This window comes from Nilaparvata lugens, chromosome 2, assembly GCF_014356525.2.
Source record: "Nilaparvata lugens isolate BPH chromosome 2, ASM1435652v1, whole genome shotgun sequence".
Taxonomy (NCBI): domain Eukaryota; kingdom Metazoa; phylum Arthropoda; class Insecta; order Hemiptera; family Delphacidae; genus Nilaparvata; species Nilaparvata lugens.
Window position 1 is genome coordinate 84,791,988 of NC_052505.1, and position 23,853 is coordinate 84,815,840.

The window sequence follows — 23,853 nt, forward strand, 5'->3', positions numbered from 1 at the left end:
GATTGAAGTGTCAAAACAGGCAACGGCGCTGTGTGGGCCAATAGACCGACATTATATATGCCATAATACAATACTCCATATAACTCAAAGCAGTAACCTTATACATTCATTATAGACTACCTTATATTGATAGTAATGCACAATGCATTATACAACTCAATTGAAACACCAACCGTAAGATTACTGATCCTAATGTTGCTATAGAATTGGCTAGGATTGAATCGGCCTATTCATTGCAAAATTGTTTCGCATAATAAATATGCTTTCGATTGAAATTCAATAATTCTATCTATTGTTTGATTATGAGGCAACCAAATGTAATATCTTCGATGGAATATGAGATTAGGCCTACTTCAATCATTTGATCACCCCTTTTTCCAGTGCATTAACTTCTGTCTCGCTTCATTCAATGGTTTTGTTAGCTTACCTTTCTCTTCTATGCTATGCTTTTCACTCACAAGTATTTCGTTCTTTCTGACAGTTGATTTCCATATAATTCGCATTCTCGAACTTAGTATTAGATAGTGAAAGTTTTGGACTAAACCATTTACAAATTCTGGAATATACAGTTGCCCAAAGCCTGTTAAAGTTTAAATATGATTAAATATCATACGAAAACCATCCGAGAAGATTTATTTTCGTAAAAGACTCCTCTGATTTATTTTTCTTGGTATTTAATCTACAATATAATAAAGAAAAGAATTGGCTTATACTCGTACGGGATAGGATATTTACGAATGACGCATCATCACGTCTGAACTACTGGTCTGATAAAATTGAAATTTTGCATATTGATTCTTAACTAACCGAGGATGGTTATAAGCCTATTTTAAATTCTTCAAGATTTCAGTAGGCCAAGTTTTCAGTTTGTAGAGTGTTTGATTAGACCCTTGCGGAGCACGGGTTACTTACTAGTCATGAATAACATTTAACAGGCTTTTGTGCAACCGGGCCAGAGAGTACCAAGAGAACTTCTAGATTTGAATTCAGAAAAATTCAAAAACCTGAAATCTGATGTCAATTAACAAAGAGAAGATTTGTTTAATTTTTTTTTTACATACTACCAGCAAAAGAGGAGTTGAGCATCATTAGGAAAATGGAATTATCACGTTAAAAATAACCGTCACAATTTGGACTATTCAATGAACCTTGTCCAAAAAAACAGAAAATGGAGGAATCTAACTAACCAATTGGATTGATTAGAAATTCGGTAGCTGTTCTGGGGAATGACATTATAATTATTATTGTTCCCTTGAATGCAGGCAGGGTACGCCAATACACGACTCGCCTCACACCCAAGCTAATCAATCGGCTAGCCATCAACGTTTTAATTATCGCTAATTACAAACTCCCTAATTAATTGATTGGCGCTGGCCTCTCTCCTACACTAGCTTTATTGTAAGTTTGTGCGCTGAAATAATACTCAATGTGAATTGTTTGGTTTGAAAAGTGATTAATTGAACAAACATTATTTCCGCTTGTTCCATGTTTCTGATTTATAACAACTTAAACTACAGTTTAGCTAAAGTTAAAGTTAAAGTTTAGCTAAAGTTTAGCTTAAACTGTAGTTTGGGCTAAACTACAGTTTAGCTGAAGTTAAAGTTAAAGTTTAGCTAAAGTTTAGCTTAAACTGTAGTTTGGGCTAAACTACAGTTTAGCCTACTCATTTTCATATTAGTTCACTTCAGGGCATACAGTCCTATGTAAACTATTCCTATGTATCCGTACTTGATTATATATTATGAAGATGTTTTCAATTCAATTTTCTTTATTCCATAAAAAAAGGTTGAATTGAAATACAGACCATGTTACTGGAATACCCCTTCAAGACTATTCGTTTGAGTGTAGGCGGAGTGAGTTCCTGTTACAGTGGGTAGCCAATAGTCTACTCATAATGTCTATATACTAGAATGTCCGACTTTGATAACAAGAAAAATTCAATCATCAACCTGAGGAATTTACGTTTACTTAGTTTGGTGGAGGATTGTCGTTTACTGGAGACCGAAAATTACAAAATAACTTTTACTTGAGTTATTTTTGGTAAACTTCCTCAAAAATTGATATTTTTTGGAAATTTCTGTTTTATTCAATCATGAAGAATTTATCCCCCAAAATTTAATAGATTTATTTCTTACCGAATTTGAAATGATGTGCCCCAAAAACTGAAAATGTTAGACGCTTATGATCAGAAATAAATGTTTTCCTCAGAAAACCCTTTCATTCTGATAGCTTGATAGTAGGTATACAAATCGAAAAAACTTTGAAAAATACTACAAGTTGAAATTTTATTCAGCCTTTTGCACAGCTTTAAAGATCGCCAGCTACCCGTAGGCTATCTATTGGGTGTCCTGTGCTATAGATAGGTAATTCAGGTTTCTTTTCTTTCACATTTCACATCAGCTACTCATTCTCAAGTTTCATTTCAGCTATTAATCATCTCTCTATTTGTCCATTCATGAAATCATCACAAATAGAAACGTTTGTACTTTATCATCATTACCTGGGCTTGAAATACTTAAGAAGAGTTGCTTTTGTGAATAAATAAATAAACAAAATGAATACAAATTGATAAGATTTTTGTAAAATATTCTCAGGCTGAACAGAATAATACAATGATAATACGATTTTTGTAAAACATTCTCAATCAAAAGAATGTGTGATTATCATTTTTAATGTATTAGAAATAAAGAATCTTATATAATTTAAAGAGGGTTGTTTTGTTATTTCTATATCATATTACATGGTTTATTCTAGTTCAACTACCAACAATATTATCTTTAAAATTATTTATATTTTTATGATTTATTTACACCTATTTTTATTTATTTCTTAATTTTGTTCACAGAACACAGCAACCAAAGATGTAATTGATTATGGAAAATTAAAAAAGGATACACTAGATCATGAAGAATAATTGGTAATTAATATTATTTGTTTATTCCAAGTAATCCTCATTTAATATGCGGGGTGATAAGAATTGTGTAAACGGCTTAATATTTCATACACGAGGACTATTTGACGGTAGTTTTCATCCTTACTCAAGACCGGGATCTTAGAAATAATACTCCATTTCTGGGATTTCGGTCCACCATTTTAGAGGTAAGTTCATTTTATTAAATGGAAATGAATGGACTTATGGTACATGATTTGAAAATGATATTTTAGGAGAATATGAATTGGGAAGACCTCACACCGGTAAAAGAATATTCACATTATTTCAAAATACTACTTATAAATCAATAAAAAATTAAACACTTTAAAAGGCCTGCAATACATTGAAAATCTGCAATATAGAAAGTTATTTATGTTTCCAAACCAAAATCTGCACTATAAATGTTGTTAATTTATGTTTCCAATCCAAAATCTGCACTATAAAATGTTGTTAATTTATGTTTCCAACCAAAATCTGCACTATAAATTGTTATTTATGTTTCCAAACCAAAATCTGCACTATAAAATGTTATTCATGTTTCCAAACCAAAAATTCATTGTAACATCTACTCACATCTGAAACACTTTGAACAGTAAATTTTTACTAGTCTGATTTTTAGTGTGGATTTACTCATTTTCTCTTGAAATTTCGTATTTAAAACTTGTAGAGTACCGTGTTACCACATTCCCATTGAGATAATTCACTTAAATTGGAATAATAGAACAACATTTTCAAGTAACAGAAAAGTAGTAAGAAATATTAAGCCGTTTCCATAGTTCTCAACAATCCTGTATACAAAAGATATTGAAGAAATAAGGTGAGGTCTATTTGGATTTATGTTCAATCTTTGAAATTTTATTTGTATTAATTTGATGCAATATCTCCTGTTCCTTCCAATAGAATTATTGTGTGAGATATATCTCAAATATAGAAATACGAGTTTTTCTACAAAATAGGCTATCCAGTTTTCATGTTATAATTTCTTTCATCCAAAATTCAACACTGATATTGATATACAGAGTGAGTCATATGTATGGGAACCCTTCAATAAATTGGAGACTGTTGTAGATATAATACTGTAACTTTCAGATAAGTTATTGGTCAAATACTCTACCTTTTGACGTACAACTGATTTCAACCTCTCATAAGGGGGTGACTTAGGGGTTGTAACTCGAATATTTTAAATGTAAACACCCATTGTGTGGTACATCATTCTAAAGGTATTTTTGAAACAAGAAAGATGGCATCGATAACAATGTTCTATGATACTTTTATTTAAAATGGCGGCTGATTATAATTTATCAATATAATTATTATTATTTCTTCTAAAACCAAACTTCAATCAGGCGCCATTTGGAACAAGTATCATAGAACATTTTTATCGATGCCATCTTTCTTGTTTTAAAAAGGCCTTTAGAATCATGTACCACACAATGGGTGTTTACATTTAAATATTCTAGTTACAACCCTAAGTCAACCCTTATGAGGGGTTGAAATTCAGTTGTACGTCAAAGGGTAGAGTTTTGACCAATAAATTATAGGAAGTAAGTTACAGTATTATATCTACAACAGTCTCCAATTTATTGAAGGGTTCTCATACATACTGTATGACTCACTCTGTATATCAACCAAATAACAATGACAAATCTAAAAAGACGAGTTTTCCTAAATGATAATATACATTGTTTCATGTTATGATCATTTTTTAAATCCGTAATTCGAGGTAGCCCTGACTTAGCAAAATATCACGCCTGATGAAATTGGACAGAGGGTAGCTGAAACAGGTCAGCGATTAGGATGCAGTGTCCTGATAAGACAAGAGGCTGAGTGCAAAATCAATAGCAAGGGCATGGGCCTAGTTATGCCACCGTGCCATTAATTGCTAATTTGCGGTTGCAATTTCTGGCATGCCAACACGGTTCCGCTCTGACGGACACACACGGCGCTGTTTAAACTGCAATTAATTATGCTGATTGAGGATTGAAGGATTGTCGGATCGAAATCCTGGTTGGGAAAAATATACTATCTAATCTGAAACACCCATGGGCCCATATATGCACCATCTCAGTCTAAACCATAGAGAAACAATAGCGTAAGTAGATATCCCATGGTACAGGGCGTTTATATCGCAACTTTTACTGTTAATCCAAGCCGATTACTGTCGATTATTGATTTTACTGTTTTGACCGGGAAAGAGTGTATGAACGGCACAATATGAGAGACTACCAGTGTCATAAAGCTTCACGAGAAAGAACTACGTGGGTTATCGGCTTGAGATAACAGTGAAAGTTGCGACATAAACGTCCTATGCCATGGGATATCTACTTATGCTATTGTTTCTCTATGGTCTAAACGGAGATAAATCAGAAGTTCGTTTATACGCATTATGAAACACGCTATATGAAGTGGGAAGTAGGACCATGCCTACAATAGTAGTTCTGTGAACAGTAGATCTCACGCAGTATTCTAATCCAAAAGTACCTGATTGAAACTATAGACCTTATAGAAATACAGCAATAGACTGGTCTTCTCAAAACATCTGTGTAATCACTTGTCAGCTGATTTATGATGAATAATTCTATAGTGTGATTTTTACTCTAATATTGGCGTATGAAGGAGGTGTCCTTTTCCTTTTATATTATCCTTGAGAGCAAATTTCCAAAAACCTTGTATATACGTCGACGCGCAATAAAAAAGGAACATACCTGTCAAATTCATGAAAATCTATTACCGAGTTTGCCGTAAATGCGCAACATTTAAACATTTAAATACTTAAACATTTAAACATTAAACATTTAAACATTTAAAATTTAAACATTTAAACATTTAACATTAAACATTTAAACATTTAAACATTTGAACATTTAAACATTTAAACATTTAAACATTTAAACATTTAAAATTTAAACATTTAAACATTAAACATTTAAACATTTAAAATTTAAACATTTAAACATTTAAACATTAAACATTTAAACATTTAAACATTTAAACATTTAAACATTTAAATTTACATTTAAACATTAAACATTTAAACATTTAAAATTTAAACATTTAAACATTTAAACATTTAACATTTAAACATTAAACATTTAAACATTTAAACATTTAAAACATTTAAACATTAAACATTTAAACATTTAAACATTTAAACATTAAAACATTTGAACATTTGAACATTTAAACATTTAAGCATTTAACCATTTAAACATTTAAACATTAGAGAAATGCCAAACCGTCGACTTGAATCTTGGACCTCACTTCGCTCGGTCAATTACATGTGATCATAGTAGATTACCGCACCGTTAAACGTAGATGGTGCCCAGGAGCCCAAGTATTTCAATTTCTCAAACATTCATTTGAAGAAATAACTGTGACGACGATTCATTCAGTTGAATCAACAGGAAAAAACACAAATATGTGTCTGAATCTCAAAGAGGTTTTCAATTTTCTCTAAATGTTGATGAGAGAATAGCAATAGGAGTCAAATCGTGCACGGTTTTTCAAAATTAAAATATAGAGCTAGCCATAGAGGTAAGGTGTGGATGATTTGAGATAGCAAAACATCTAATTTTCAAATATCCTCAAATGTTGATTTTCAAAGTAGCTTGGGAGTTACTTTTACAAAGAAAAACTAATAGAGAAATTGGAGCATTGTTTTCGAACAAAAACAAAATCTGATGAATGACAGAAATCTTACTCTATCAAGCTAAATTTCCACAGATGAAGGTGAAGGTGTCGTGTAGAGTGAAAATATTATTCCTATTAGTTTCAATGGAACTATCCCCACTCAGCCTAGCCAAGCAAGTATGAATGGTCCCATTAGAAATCATGGGAATAATATTCTCACTGTACCGGACATATTCACTGACATGTGTAACACACTTGAGGTATTTTTAGAGGTTATGGTGATGGTACGTCAAGACCCAGTTGCACATTAACAAAACATATATTTGCACAACCACGTTTAAAAGCTAAAAACTCCTGAGTTCAAATCAAATCAAATTTATTGCCAAATTCATATAAATAATTCACAAAACATGGAAAACAAAATTCAGTTTCATACATTAGAGATTTACTAACAAAAATACAAACGCTTTTATTGAAACTAAATAATAATAAAATATATAGGTAATATTGGCGTTGCAAGCAAAACAAAGTTTGTGCGCTAGCAACGAGCATTCAGTAAGCACTAAGCAATTTGAGAAAACTAGAAAAAAGTAAATGTAGAAACAAAAAAATTTAGCAAACACTTCAAACAAAAAATTAGCATACACTTTCAATAAAGAAAAAGAGAAAACATGATAGTGGAGTAATTATTATTATTTATTCGTTGATATAATTACAAATCATATGAATATGATCGGGATAGAACAACAGGCATAGCCCAAAACTATTCTGTTCCCAAATTTTGATAAATAATGAAATGTCCGAAAAAATAGGTTATGCTCTTACTGAAGAAATTCAAAGTTCAAAGTTCTGTCCAAGAATATATATTAGCTAGGAATTTAAAATTTAGAATGATTAAAATACCAAATCAAAGTCAAATTTTGCACTTAATATCACCGCACTTTGAATAAATTAAGTTATTTCAGAAAATTTTGAAGCCAAAAATATACATACAACTTTCAACTAGGCACAGCTGCTACAAACTCATAGTTCATAGTATAAACATAAACGTAAACATAACCGAGTTCACCTCGGTTAAACTGATAAAAAACAGAGTTCAACCTCTCTCCACAATTACTATATTCCCCAAGCTTGAAAACAGTGCACGCTACGTAGAACATGCCATTCACCAGACTGCAATAGCTTATGAGAAATTATGCATGCTCTAATGACAGTCTAAGAATGTGAGGATCATTAATGATATTCAAGTCAAGTTGAAGACACGTCCTGAAAGTGTTTTAGAGGCATAACACGTTCAAGTAACTGAGTTGCCAGAGCATGTGACTACTGTCAATTAGAAACGGTACTGTATATACATCACAAAGATCTTACGAAACTTCGTGCGTTTCATTCAAAACCCTGTGAGAAATGCCGATCTTATAGCACTGAAATTTCAAATATCATGCACTCCTTAGAAGAGTGAAGAGGGATTCGAGTTCTAGATGGTTCTTTTGTTATGACTGTGGGTGAGTCATCAGTGTCAGATCTGTCCTGGGCCTGAGATATGTGAATACAGAAGTGTGTGAAGTGCTGTGTCCTACATGATACGTTTTGAGACAATTGAGAACTTGACGAACTGAGACAATTGAGAACTTGACGAACTGAGACAATTGAGAACTTGACGAACTGAGACAATTGAGAACTTGACGAACTGAGACAATTGAGAACTTGACGAACTGAGACAATTGAGAACTTGACGAACTGAGACAATTGAGAACTTGACGAACTGAGACAATTGAGAACTTGACGAACTGAGACAATTGAGAACTTGACGAACTGAGACAATTGAGAACTTGACGAACTGAGACAATTGAGAACTTGACGAACTGAGACAATTGAGAACTTGACGAACTGAGACTCTCTCAAATCATTAGCTACATCTTATTTATTATGATAAACTTGAAAGCCAGCATATAAAGTGTACTCACATGAACTAAAAATTGAATTTGAACTTTCAAGCATAACCTTGAACATGTTCATCATCAAAATTTGGGAATATAATAGTTTTGGACCAAGCCTATTGTTCCATCCCAATCATATTTATATGATTTGTGATAATTGTATCCAGAGATAAATAAAGGAATCTAATCTAAATACAAAGAAAACATATTAAAAGTGTCAACATTGACTCTTGAGAATGGGATAAATACTCGAAGCTAGTCGTGTATGAAATTAAATAATAGAAGGGTGCTTGAGATTCTTTTTATTTTAATATTCAAGTAGTCCTAGGTACTTAAACGCTGATCCAATTGCAATAGTAATTTGTAAAAAAATTAGTGACCGTTTCAGACATTGATTTTAGGAAATACCAAAATCACCATCTTGCATTATCAAACTTGAATCTAATAAACAACTTACACCGAAATTGACTTATTTATGAATTATGAATATATTATATTTTAGTCTAGCTATTCCAGTATTGTATTGTAGTTTTTCGAAAAAAATAGATGTACTGTTTTAGACATTGATTTTAGGAAATTCTAAACTTGTATCACCATCTTATATCGTCAAACTTTAATCAAATGAAATTGAATTCTAATGAAGTATTTCAATAGGGCTAAATGATTTGTTTAATGATTATAGATATCAATAGTACCCTCTTTTTACTTTTGACACTTGAATGGCATGAGTACTTGAAAATAGTTTTGTTGATGTAAAAAAGTGAAAAGGTGGTAGGCCGGCCTACTAATAATAATTAATGGAATTGAATTATTTATAAATAATGAATATTATTGATTTTAGGAGCAGCATTATCGAAACGGCAGTAATGGCGGTGGCGGTAGCGGCAGCGCGGAAGCGTTCCGCGAACGCATGTTGGCGCGGATGGCGTCGCGACGCACACACTTGCACGCGGCATGCACGCGTCTCGGCCTCCACCTGCCCGCCAACGACACACTGCATCGGCCCAACCCCTGGGAGTTTTTCATCAACCGCAAACACCATCTCATCTGGTGCAACGTATTCAAGGTCACTACACTAAATTTCATGGTACACTTTATTCATTCAAGATTCAGTAGTTTATACATTTTACTGTTTTGTCTCCTTCAAATCCTGATTTGTTTTTCAATTAACTTCAAATTCCACGTCAACTATCATTCTCTGAAACAGTATTTTCTCGTCATTGAACCAGAATGGCCGCAGATAATCAATGTAATTTATTTTATAGTGCAACTTTCACATCTGTATTATGAAAAGCATACTTGATATGAATTTGAACTGGTAGCATCTTTATAAAATTGTTAGTATAATTCTGAAACCATAATTGTGTTAATTTTTGTATTATTGGAAAGCAAAATAGAGTTTATGTTTCATTTTTCACGTATTCTGTGTCACAAATTTGAACTGTTTTTTGATGGTAAATGAATGAATTGAATAATAATAATAATTTATCTGATTGCTAATGAATTGCAACCAGAGGAGTTTATTGACAAAACATATACATAGTTGTTATATTATACTTAAAAAAGTTTCTAATACTCAACTTGGTTCTAATTATGATACCCCACTATAATAATATGTGTCGGGGTGATCATAATATTTTTTTTCTAAAAATTTTGTCAGGCGACATCTAAATCGTGGATTTACAACTTCACCATGATTTATCAATTTATTTGTTATTTCTAAATATAAAAAAGTTTATTAATGTATATTTTGATTTTCATTATTTGTGACTGTTTTTTGATGCCTCAATGAATGAATGAATGTTGAAAATGGTTAAGTAGTGTCGACATCGTTGTTGTACAACTTGAACTTTACTAATCCTTTCAATCATCTACTATTAATATCTAGATAAAGGCTAAGTCACAAGAGGCGCTTTTCAGTCGGCACGGCAGTACAGGAAGCTTCTGGCTAAAAACACCAAATATGGCTTGGCCATGATAAGTGTTTGTTATGTGTAACGCATTTTTTTGTAACTGTTTTTTCATGGCAAAATGAATGTTGTGAGACGGCGTCTACATAGTGAATTTACAACTGTATCTATATATCCATATTCATTCATTTTTTTAAACATCTTTATTGCCCATAAAAACAAATACAAAATAAAAAACTTACAAAAGAAATATTCTAGATTATAATATTATGCTATTTTACAAATAAATTAAAATTACATGGCACCACCCAGCAAGGGCAAAACCCTGATCGCTGAGAGTATCAGCTGTTTAGACAATATAAAAATTATTTACTAATAATCAAAGCTACAAAAATCGAAGTTAACAATAAATTACTAGTAATTATAATATTTGACTGTTCTTATGTCAAGATAAGTGTTTGATATTTCAATTTCATTTATTGCCAATTAGAATATTCAAAACTAAATACAAACTCTTTATAATATGACACATCATTAAAAATATAATTGAATAAACATAATTACTCATACATGAACTTGAATAAAATTGAAATGAATCTAGGCATCACCAGCACAAAGAAATCTTTGCTCGCTGGTGAGAGTTGCAAAACAATAAAAGAAAAACATAATATTTCGAGATAATGCAGAAAGTTGAGGTTGAATTTAACTAATAATAATTACAACAAGAACTTTATAACAGCAGAATCATAAAAATCAAACGAATATTGTAAAGAGACAAGACTATAAAATGGAAATAAAATAATTAAAATTTAATTGCTATAATTAAGGTAAAGTAATAGTCCCTCTTAATCCACTCATTGACGCTCTTTTTACTAATAATTTTGAAATCTAAGTCAAAAGGTATTTCATTGATCAGTTTACTGCTTGTGTAGATTAGCTGTCTTCTGATCAATGAAAGTTTAGTAGGACAAACTTGAAATTCCTCTGTTACACCCGGTCTGAAATGATAAGTTTTCTTGATCAACTTTGGGAAGATATTTTTATTTTTTCATAATATGTAACTCATTTCATAATTTTCACGATTTGCAACTGTTTTTTGAATGTTTCTAGGCGGCGTCTTCATCATGGATGTACAATTTCAACATTCTAGCCGGGTACACGCCGGCCTACCTGCGTCGCACCAACACGGTGGCTCTGACCCTGGCACGCCGGCGCTACCCTCGGCCAAGCCTCGCCCAACTGCGCCAGGCACTCAACGAGTCGCTCGCCTTCCTCGTCGTGCGTCATCCCTTCGAGCGTCTGCTCTCCGCCTATCGCGACAAGATTCAGGGCGCCTGGCCCAACACGCTGCACGAGAAGCTCGGACAACATATTGTCAGCAAGTACCGCCTCGCCACAACCCAACAGGTTAGGTTAGGTTGACACCTTATTCCTATTCTTGACCATCAACCACTAATTTATAATGGTGTTATTAAAGTAATGGGGATAATTTCCACTATTATGTATAGCTTTAAATTATTTGAATATTTGTAGCGTTGCTATACCCTGTGTATTTATTATTGACCGAGCGAAGTGAGGTCTAAGATTCAAGTCGACGGTTTGGCATTTCTCTTAATGTTTAAATGTTTTTATGTTGCGCATTTACGGCGAAACGCGGTAATAGATTTCATGAAATTTGACAGGTATGTTCCTTTTCAATTGCGCGTCGACATATATACAAGGTTTTTGGAAATTTTGCATTTCAAGGATAATAAAAAGAAAAAAAGGAGCCTCCTTCAAACGCCAATATTACCGTAAAAATCAGACTATAGAATTATTCATCATAAATCAGCTGTCTAGTGGACTATAATACTACCCGTTCAAAAACATCGAACATCTTGAAAATGTATCTTTCCATTAACGTTACAGTAGTAGACAGTTGACTTTAATACTACCCGTTCAAAAACATCGAACATCTTTAAAATTGTATCTCTCCATCAACTTTGTAGACAGTTGCAGCCAGACCTGATAACATGCTCACACTCACATTCCGGGACGACACGTGACGGTACGATATAGGACAGAAAGCTCTATGTTTATTTAGGATTTTTCTAGAATTTTTAATTGATAAATTATTTTTAATTTTTGAGAAACATAACAACAGGTCAATGTAACTCACTGAGCGCGAGGTCTACTGTTCACAGAATTACTAGTATTCTATAATTCTCCTGTATTATTCTATGAAAATAAAAAAATCAATTTAATTCAATTTATCAAACTATTTTATTTAAATATAATATTTTGGTAGTTCACTATTATGTTTCTTCATAGTCAACAAACGATTTGGCAAATAGTGCAACGGTGTAAAAGGATAGAGTTTTGTCTAATTACAGACAAGGAAAGCAAAACAATTTTAATCAAATGCTAACTTATGCCCATATGCAGATACTCGGTTTAAACCAAGGTACCTAGAATACAATCTAGGTACATTGATTTAAACAGAGAAATCCCAGTTATTCGTTTAAACCCCGGATGAAAAACATTATTATAAATGCAACTATATCTACGAGTAAACGTGGTTTAACGATAAACGTGATGTTAGCATATGGCTCTTTACAATATAAATTATTTATCATTATATGGATTATTTTTAATCTAACACTGAAAATAACAATTTGATTTAAAGGTAGCCTATATAGTGCGCTCCACAAAAGGTGCAGCTGATTTATTGTGAGGGACACCTCACCAAAAAAATTATTCAAATATAATAATGATAATGAAACGGTCAAAACCGTTTGAGATAAAGACTGGCGTCAGACAAGGTGATGGATTGTCTCCGTGCTATTCAACATAGTTCTGGATAGAGTAATGGAAGAGTGGAGAAGCAACTCGAAGAAGAACCCTTTGGAAGCCAATCGCGCTTGGGACCAAGAAAAATAATTTACAAATACCTTATTGGCTTTTGCGGATGCTCTTGCAATAATGGCAGACTCGGGCGAAGTTGCAATAAAACAAATAGAAACTTTGAAAGATGTGCAGAAAAGGTTGGTTTACAAATATCCTTCGAAAAAACAGTGTTCACAACCACAACCTAGAAGTTACCAGACTACAAACTAAATATGGAACATCAACAGGTTCCAGGTTTTAATATTTAGGAGAGGTTATTTCGGAGAGATTATCACAGCAGGATAGAATAAGAAAGCTCGTAAAGGCCTAGGGCTGGTGCAATCCATTACAATAAAAAATGCTTGTCTCTTCACACTAAAATTAGACATTATAATACAGTAATAAAGCCATCAATGCTATATGCCAGTGAGACCCTAAATCTCAACAGGAAAGCTGATCTAGAAAATTTGAAGAAAGAAGAAAGGAAAATAATTAGAAAAATTCTAGGTCCGAGATTAACTGAATGGTTATAGATTACAGAAAAATAGCACAGTTGAGTAACATTCAAATATTGTAACAGACATGAGAAAAAGACGTCTAAAATCTATGGTCATATCATGAGGCTCCCTGACCATAGAATCACAAAAAAATAGTAATATGTAGCTTCGCTTGCCTATGGAGGAGAATGGATTAGGAATGTTAAGAAAGATCTAGTTTTGGCAGGAATTACTGATGATGAAATTGAAAATAGAAATAATTTCAAAACAAAGTGAACAAATGGGAAATTATTCCAGAGATAAAAGCACCAAAGTTGGCACAAGATGGAGTGAAGAAAGAGAAGCTGGATTTTCTCAGAGAATGAAAAGCTGGTGGGCGAACAAGAAAACCGCCAAGTCTAATAAAAATCGATGATCATGATTTTACTCAGCGTCTTCCACTTTGGGAGCTCTAACTAATAATAATAATAATAATGAATACTTCAAGAGGCATAATTATGCTACTGGCATCTTGCACCAGGACCTGGCATTAAGGCAGAAGTTGATTGTTCAGAAAGTCCCTTACTATCAATATGCTCCAACTTCAATAGTAGAAAACAGCACCCACAAGCTGTATTCGGACAGATCTTTGCAGACTGACAGAATGATTCCACATAACAGGCCAGATTTAATCCTGATGAATAAGCTGACCATGGAAACAGTCTTAATAGATGTAGGCATTCCATGCTGCCATAACATGGAACACTACAACAGTGGAAAGATTTCCAAGTATCTCCCCCTGGCAGCTGAGATAAAGGATATCTGGCATCAAGAGAAAGTGGAAATCGTTCCAGTCATAATATCTGAAGTTGGAATGATGGGAAAAAAGTGACTGCAAACCTCAAGAAACACGATCTTCTTGATGCAGAAGGCAGTGATGCTCAACACTGTATCAATGGTTAGGGCATTCTTAAACCTAGCAGCAGAATAATTCATCAAAGTCTTGTCATAGACCGATTTTGATGAAAAACTCACATAACAATGTAATGAAAAATGAAAATAATAATAATCCGATTAAATTGTGTATTATGTAATAGTCATAGCATGAATTTTAGTCACGGTATCCTGAGAGTTATCTCACTGGAGGACACTAGAGTTGGCAATTTAGTTAATCTATCAGATATCTTACAGAAAGAAACTAGAGCTGGCAATTTTCCTTTTAGGCTACACTAGAAACAGTAGCTCAATTTCGATTTCACTTGAAAATTAATATCTATTAAGGTAGTTTCCACATAGTTTACACATTGTTTGAACATTTTGCAGGACAAAAAATCAATGAAATCGAAAAAGTCCTACAATCCAAGATGGCCTACATTCTCGGAGTTCGTGCGCTATTTGATAGACGTTCATAGGAAAGGGGAAGTTCTCGACATGCACTGGACTCCAATCATCGAGTTCTGTACGCCGTGCCACATCGAATTCGACATCATTGCCAAGTTCGAGACACTTCATGTAAGTAAACTATACGCCGGCGCCACACTCTTGCCGAGTGCCCACGAATGACGACGAGCACAAGCGTAAGGATGACTACTATGCCAACGCTCGCCTTCGCTTGCTTTCACTCACGAGCGAAGGCGAGTGGCGAGCCAAGCAACCACAAATATATCCCATCCACACTCTCGTCAACTGTTGCGTGCTTGAGGCAAGCGACTTGGCTAGAGAGTGTGGTCTGGGCATTAAAAATCCTAGAGAATCTAGAGAACTAGGATTTTATAGAATCCCAATAAATCCATACAATCATAATTATACAGTTACTATGTTATTATTATAAACGTTACTATGCATGCAACTTATTTTTCCAAGGGAATTGTGAAATTTTGTTGATACATTTTGTTAATATTAGTGCTAATCAAAACCGATATTAATTAAAAAACAGTAACTCTTCCAGAGACTTATGCCAGCCACTAGCGAAGTTTTGATATAAGATATCAATTATGATATTTAAGATAGCAATCCTATTATATTAAGCTAGCCATTTTATGTATTTTTTTTATTTATATTTATATCTGGTTAACTTATTTATGTTCAACGGATCTCGAAAACGGCTCTAACGATTTTCACGAGATTTGGAACACAGTAGGTTTATGATATAATAATTCGATTGCACTAGGTCTCATCCTTGGGAAAACTCGCTGACCAACATTAAAAGGATAATTCATCCTTGGATGAAACAGCTGTGGATAGTAAAAAAAGTGAGTGAGCAAGTATGTGAAAAATCAAAATATCGCATCCCCGAAATTCATAAGATGGCATATAGCCAGTTTGGAAATATAAACACGATCATTTTAGAGAATTGTGATTTGTTTATCAATAAATAAAAATAACGAGCGAAGCTCGGTGCCCCGATATTAACGATTTAATGACGATAGAAAATCTAAGTTCTTAGAGACCATTTTTTATTTGATATTGATTCAACATTTTCTGAGTAAGAAACCGAAAATTTCAAAGTGAAAAATGTGTTTTTAAAATTCAACCTTTTCTGTATTTAATATTGTAATGTAATTTGATATTGTATTATAGTTTAAATACTCAATTAAATATTCAAAATTGAATGTACAATATTTTTTAAATATGCAATTTGTACACTCTCTACAGCAATGAAATATTTGCTTGAAGGAGCTTGCTTAAAAAGTAGAGAGAAATTTGAATTGATAAGAAAATTCATTGCTGGAACAAAAACTGTAAAAATTGCAAACTCAGAGTTTCATTTCAGTTACTAGTTTGATAAAACTTCATTCCAATATTTCAAGAAAACGTCGTCACCACATTCTCTTCAAATTCTTCTAGTCTTAGAGCTCACTTCTATTTTCATAGAACTAGTTTCATTCAATGTTCAACTATTACACATCTTGGATGATGCAAAATATTGTTTTAATAAGATGGCGTATAATGATAATTTATACTTTGAAATTATAATTTGAAATGAATGCTTATATTTTGATTAACATTGGTAAGTTGTCTTGTTTTTAATTATGATTAAATGAATGTTATTTCCTATTCTAGGAAGACCAAAGGTACCTGATAGATTTAGCAGGCTTGGGACACATTATAAAGCCTGAATGGAAGAATCCTAGTAAGGGAAGAAATACGAAAGAAGTGATTAGCACATACTTCTCTCAGCTAACAATTCGCCAAATGATACAACTTTACAACATCTACAGGTATTTGATGATACAGTATCCATTATGAAATTTATTAAACTTTTAAATTCTATTCACATCAGATAAAAATCTAGTAATACTGTCAAATTATTATTTCCTGTCAAATATTATTATTTTAGATTAATTCCTTGAGTTAGAAACCAAAAACTGTAGAGTGAAAAATGTTTGTTTAAAATTCAACCTTTTCTGTTTAAGCAGGTTCAAATACGAGAAATGTGTCTGGATCTTATTTTTTCTTAGTACCGTATTGTAACCTATTTTATTTAAATAGTATAGAATGTTCTTAAAATGTACATATGCAGGGCTACTTTATTTTATTTATAAAATATAATTATAGTAACTACCCTTAAAAACTAGTAGTAGTAGTTATAATTTGTATTCTTATTCTACTATTTTATTAATTTAAAAGGGTAGTATAATTCTATGTTATAAATTGAAGTATAGAATGTATTAATGACTCTAAAATGGCGGACTCTCATTTTCAAACATTTCTAAACCAGCGATCTCTCAACCAGAACTCTGTGGGTACACCTAAAAAGCATATATTATTGAGGTTGGTGTTCGTAAATATGAAATTAAATTGATTAATTAAATTTCTAAATGCATCTACCAATCGAAAATTGTGCGCCAAATATTTGAAAATAATTAAATAAACGTTTGAAGTTTCTATTTGGGTCGAGCTTTTTGAATAATAATTAGCATAAGGTGGAAAATTATTCATTCGAAATATATGTTGGGATAGCATACGTCAATAGTGTTCTCAATTCATAGAACAACTTTGAAAAAATATTATTGGAGGTGATATTTTTCGGGGAAAATTATGAAAAATTTCAATAAAAATTTTTAAAACTATGATATATTTTAGGATAATTCAAGTAGCTAATTCTCCTTGAGAAGTAAACCGTAACAGTTTATTGTGGTAGTAAACCCACGTTAAACCAGATTTCAACAGCTATTTGTTGCAAATTTCATGAACAGCACAGCAAAATTTTATCGTCAACTTGTAGAAATCCTTGTTTTCACATAAGTTTGAAAGTATGCCTAATTGCTTTTAATTACTCTATTCCCGACTTCAGTCATTATTTTGAAACTGTCTCTTTTCACTTTAAAAAATAGCAGGTAACACGTGCTCCTATAGGGTTTAATTAAAAACTTTCTAAGATACGGTAGCTGAATTAATATTTAAACAACAATTAGATATGAGGAAAACCTAATTGCATCTCAATGTTCTACAGGCTTCCAACAATATACACTGAAAATCCCTAACAAACTTGACCTACTGAAATCATAAAGAAAGAGTTTGAAATAGGCCTATAACCAAATAGCCATCCTCGGTAAATAAAGAATCTATATTCAAAATTTCATGTCAATCAGTCAAGTAGTTCAGAGGTGATGATGCGTCGTTCATGAATTCGTGTATAAGCCAGTTCTTTCCTTTATATAGCATAGATTAAAATATTATCATCAATTTTCAGTTTAGACAAAATGATGATATATTTATTTCATGATAAGAAGAGTTTGCTTTCTTAGATCTTCTTGAACAATTCTGTAAAAATGGGTAATTGAGATTAGAGTTCTTTATTTATGTATGTTACAATATTTACTGGCTTTTACACTATTTACATTAAATGACAGTATAGCTAATTATTCAACAAATTTTACAAAGTATAATAAATGAATCAATGAGAATAAATTAATGTTGAATGCAATTAGAATAACGATAATAATATATTGTGATGTAACTTCATGAATCGGCGATGTTTCATCAAATAATTGTCAATTCTCTAAAAAGGATATGAAATAATAACCTTCCCATACGAACGGGAGATTGTGAGAACGATTCTAAAAGAGAAAACCCTGAAAACTATTTCATTCACATTTTACCTCATTATTTATTGAATGAAAGATGTCACCTGGTCATATGGGACATATATATGAATCATATATTTATCTCATATTGATCAGGATTTTAGAGTTTTAAATTGAAAAAGTTTAATGAACAGTGTTTTTGTTTTTGAACAATCTTTGTCATCGACAGAAAGATTGTTTATTTCATTTGTTGTCAAAATTAATGTAGCTTCTCTTTTGTTTTTAACAACAAACGTGCCGCTTGTGCGACAGATAAAAATATGTACTTGAAATGGCTTTCATGTTTGGCATTGACTGAGTTTATATTTAATACCCAAAATTTCACTTTTGGTCAGTGTGAGCTCGTTCGATAGGACTGAAAGTTAAGTCCGGCTGATCCAATGAAAAAGGCTAGATTTCGGTTCGTTTAATAGTTCAATTATTCTGTCACAGATCGGGCAGTATAAAAATAATTGTATTGTTAAGGGAGACGGGTTCTGAGCTATTCATTGGTTCAGTTAATATTTGTTCTTTTAAAATACTAAAGTAGCGAAATACCAGTGGATGCCAAAGTGGGAAGCCATTTCAAAAAGGTACGTGACTACTGAATCATTTTTCTTGAATTTTCATAGCCACAAACATTGAATCATCATTAGGAACAAGCGAGTGTTTTCCCCATGAAATTCATATCAATAATGTTTTTATAATCAAATTAATCTTGTTTTGTTCAAATGTATATATGTTAAAGATTCATTAATTAAAATTCTAGTTATTCTGTTCTTTTTTTGTTATAATAGCTTTTCCCCTTACAAAAGTTATCATAGTTTTCCCCCCCTTACAAAGATACAAAATGGAAAGAGAAATTGTATGAGATAAAAACTAGATTTAATGATTCTGTTTGTACATAATGATTGGATATAGTGGTTCTGTTTGGTCATAGTACACTTTTTGAAAAGTTTTTGATAAAAAATAACAGATTAGAACACATTCTAAGAAAATAATAGTTCTGGTATGATCATATTCTTGCGCAAAAAAAATGAAAATGGGAATTTCAGAATAAAAAAATTCCATTGTAATAGCGTTCATTACATTAATTTCAATTATTATGAAACGAAAATCCTATTTAAATGCTGTAAGACTTCAAAGACTGCCCAAAGACTTCTGCAACTGCTAATATTGACAACAGGGTTAACAGCTGGAATTGGAACTCGCTTCGCTTGCCATATCCGTCTAGCCAGGGGGCTCCGCCCCCTGGACCCCCGACTGGATCGTCCAAGAATAATCGCTTCGCTCGCCTGCATTTTTCATTTGAGCATTTTTATCATATGTTAGGACGATCCAGTCGGGGGTCCAGACTAAACATCTGGCTAAACGGATATGGCGAGCAAAGCGAACCTGACGGCTAGTAATATATATTCCCAGGAATAGCTCTGATTGAAGTAGCAGTGCCCAATCAATTTTTCCGCGATAAATGCATTTCAATCCTCAACTTGGTGCCAACCTAACAAAGTCAACTCAACTTAATGCCAACCTGACAAAATTATTAATTTAGTTACCAGTTAACAACTGCTTCGAAGAGGTACTCTCTCTAGATTACAGTTCTATATTAACATATGGTATGGACATTTTTCAATTATAATTAAGAGAATAAAAAGAATATACATGCTAAAAGACGAACTTTAAACCCTTAAAAACCACCCTTAGGGTTAAAATATTGCCAAGAGATTTCTTAGTGCGCCTCTAAAGGGCCAACTGAACATGTCTACCAAATTTGATCGTTTTTGGTCCGGTAGATTTTTAGTTCTGCGAGTGAGTGAGTCAGTCAGTGAGTGAGTGCCATTTCGCTTTATATATTATATAGATTACTTGATTAACTCACTAACAACTGTTTTGGATCTTTTTTCAGGTTTGATTTTGAAGTTTTCGACTACTCTTTGGACGATTACACCCGAATGGCGAAGCTGGAGCCATCTAGTCCCACTTCTTTACCTTGATCGTGCCTCAAACAGAAGCTTATGTGATAATTTTTAAACGATTAATTGTTACGTAGTTAGTCCGATAAGTCACCTAGCAATAAGGTTTGTTTAGTATGAAGATACAGTGGTAAGAAGATTGTTAAAACTTCATAATCATCGAGAATAGAATATAATTCCTACAGCAGAATCAATAATTGGTACAGATTATTCAGGGATTTTCATTCATAGAAGAATAAATTCTTACTATATTAAGCCAGAAGGCTGAATGAATTACAAAAAGTCATATCGGATTGTAACATTGAATAAACACCAAGTTCTTAAAATGTATGAATTCAGGGCTATTTTATAATTAAATTGTATTATTGATCTATTATTTTATCAATTTCAAAGGGTACTATAGTTCTATTTTATAAACACCAAGTTATCAACAAATTTTGATACGAGCAGAAATCAGACAATTCAATCCAGCATTGAGCTTATTCCTGAAGTTTTAAGATCTATAAACCCTTAGAATTTCACAAATTTTTAAAAAATTCTTGTATTTTACAAAGTTTTAGTGAGTTTTAATTCAAACTGATAATGTTTATGTGATACTCATACATTCCAGAATATTTGGAGAAATACTAAATAAATGGAGCAAATAATGGATGAGTATCTTACCCTATTTTCTAATTTGGAAACTGAAAATACATTAAATTCACATTTTCATATTATTTTTGCTCTATTGGTGAAATATAATGAAGAGCAAGTACTAAATTTTCATTATACCATGTACATTATTTTATTCCTTATTTTGATTGTTCGTATTTTGATGAATATCAAACAAACAATGCAATGGAATATTACATTAAAAGAAATTTCAAAATAATTTGATTACTAAAAAATGTAACAGAACAAATTTAGGAAATTGAGCAATGGATAGCTTCCATTCAACATGTACGCCATAAATCCCCCATTTGATTCAACGATGCTCTGTGGAAATCAGTACTGTACTTAAATCTCCCTAAGGTTCCAAAATATTAGAAACGAGCTTCAACTATTTTATCAATTTTTCACTGATAAGTGGATTCTTTCGATGTCAACAATAGAATAATTGAAAAATAATAGATAGATTAGGCTCAAATACTTTTCTCTTTAATTCGTTGACATGAAATTGGCGTTCTACTTTATACAAATGGATGTCGAAAGCAATATTTTGGGCAGAAAATGAATGATCTACATTTTTGAAGACGTTTCATATCTCTGAAATAAAATCTAAGTCCTAGGACATACTCAAGCTGTTCAAGAATAAATACTGTAGAAATGGTACTGTAGTTGATGAAGTTTATGAAGCTTTTAATATTGGATTCATGCATTTTCGACTGATAGCTTAAATTTGAAACAGTTAGGGTATGATATTCTAGGAATTGATTGTACTTTTGCATAGAAAACGTATGAATGGATCTAGAAATTAACTAATTGCGATATCTTAAAGATAAATATAGAGTACATGAAGTTAAAAATCAAGTAACAAAACAATCAGAATTTGAAATTAGATCCTTTAACGTGCTTATCTTATCACACGATGAATTTTATCAGGATGTTGAAAATTAAAATATTTTATTCAATTGAAATAGTGCTAGGCCTATATTAACGTTGGAATTACAATTAATCATGATCGTTCAAATAGGGAAGTGATTATATCGCCTTTCAAATATGGTTTGAATAGAAGTTTAGATTGAAAATGCTATTCTAATGAAATTTTTAGATAATGCATTTATTTTCCACTTAATTGTTTTTTTAACATCAACTATCTATAAATTAGAAGATGAATTATAGAAACTATAATTTATATAAATTTCAACTATAAATTATTAAAACTGAATTGTTTTTTTCAACATTAACTATCTACATTAACCTCTACTTTATAGACACGAGAAAAAACTTTGGTACTAACATTATTTGAATTAGATATGTATCCAAATTAATACCTAACCAAAATCTGATACTCATGTTTTTTACTACGGGTTTCTGTTAAAACAAGAACATCAACTTCAAATTTCAAACAGAATATAGCTCCATCAAGAGAGTTAAATTATTTGAGAGGCTTGATATAACATGGAAACGTATAGAATGAACGAAAAACTTGATAAGACACCAAAACTATCATATCAAACAACGATGACCGAATCTTAAATGAATACAACACGTAATAACATTTTATTTTTGAGATGAAGATGATATAATTTTGAGTATTACAGTGAGGTATATATATTTATTGCTTTATTGTTTTGCACACTCACTAAGTTTTCCTGCACTTTGTTCATGATTTTAAAAATACCATTGAGTGCCGTTTGCACAGTATCCGTTAAATTTGTACGAAATTTCATTCTAAACTGGATTAAATCGATATTAAATCTAGTTTGTTTCAATGTGGTTCATTTCAAGCCACCACCCGATACAATTCAGTTTAAACTGTGCAAACGGCCACAATTATCACAAGTTTAGATGATTTTATGCACGATATTTTATTGGTTAGTTTTAATAATGTTGAAAATTGATTACCATCAATAATACCAGTTGTTTTGCTTTAAAAGAACTATTAATTAGTGAACTAATGCAAATAATTGTGTACATAGTGTAAAAATATACAATTGTTGAAGAGTTTATTAAATTTGTTAGTTTTTGTTAAAATAATGAACGCTTTCTATTGTTTGGTGAAACCCATTCCACTTAGTAATATCTGCTGTGATTGGAAAATCAGAAAAAATAGAACTACGATTATTAGTAGACAGGTCTTCCCAATTTTTTTACCGCATCCCTCAATATTGGAATAAAACATTTCATTCAATGACCTTAAATGAACTTCACATCATTCTACTTTCCGTTTCTCTATTTCATCTCTATGTCCACGTTAGCACAGTTCCTGATTAATATTAATAAATTGAGATTCCAAAATTTTAGAAGATTACAAACAACTGGGAAATTCAGTTGTAATAAATATTCTTCCACATGCAACTTCGAAAATTCGTACTACAAGTCAATATCTATACTTATAAATTATGAATCTTTTGAT

General features: G+C 32.0%; 2 protein-coding genes across 2 annotated transcripts in view; one reads left to right on the forward strand and one right to left on the reverse strand.

The window, feature by feature from the left end:
• Window positions 1–23,446, forward strand: part of LOC111045050 (carbohydrate sulfotransferase 11) — a 35,409-nt gene extending 11,963 nt beyond the window's left edge. The window contains exons 2-6 of the mRNA XM_039421951.1: window positions 9,344–9,568; window positions 11,523–11,819; window positions 15,077–15,265; window positions 16,817–16,974; window positions 20,729–23,446. Of these exons, the coding sequence (XP_039277885.1) occupies window positions 9,344–9,568; window positions 11,523–11,819; window positions 15,077–15,265; window positions 16,817–16,974; window positions 20,729–20,816 (957 nt within the window). The 3' untranslated portion in view covers window positions 20,817–23,446. The remainder of the gene's footprint in view (window positions 1–9,343; window positions 9,569–11,522; window positions 11,820–15,076; window positions 15,266–16,816; window positions 16,975–20,728) is intronic.
• LOC111044562 overlaps window positions 1–23,853 on the reverse strand; it is a 156,459-nt gene that overhangs the window by 24,422 nt on the left and 108,184 nt on the right. The window lies entirely within an intron of this gene.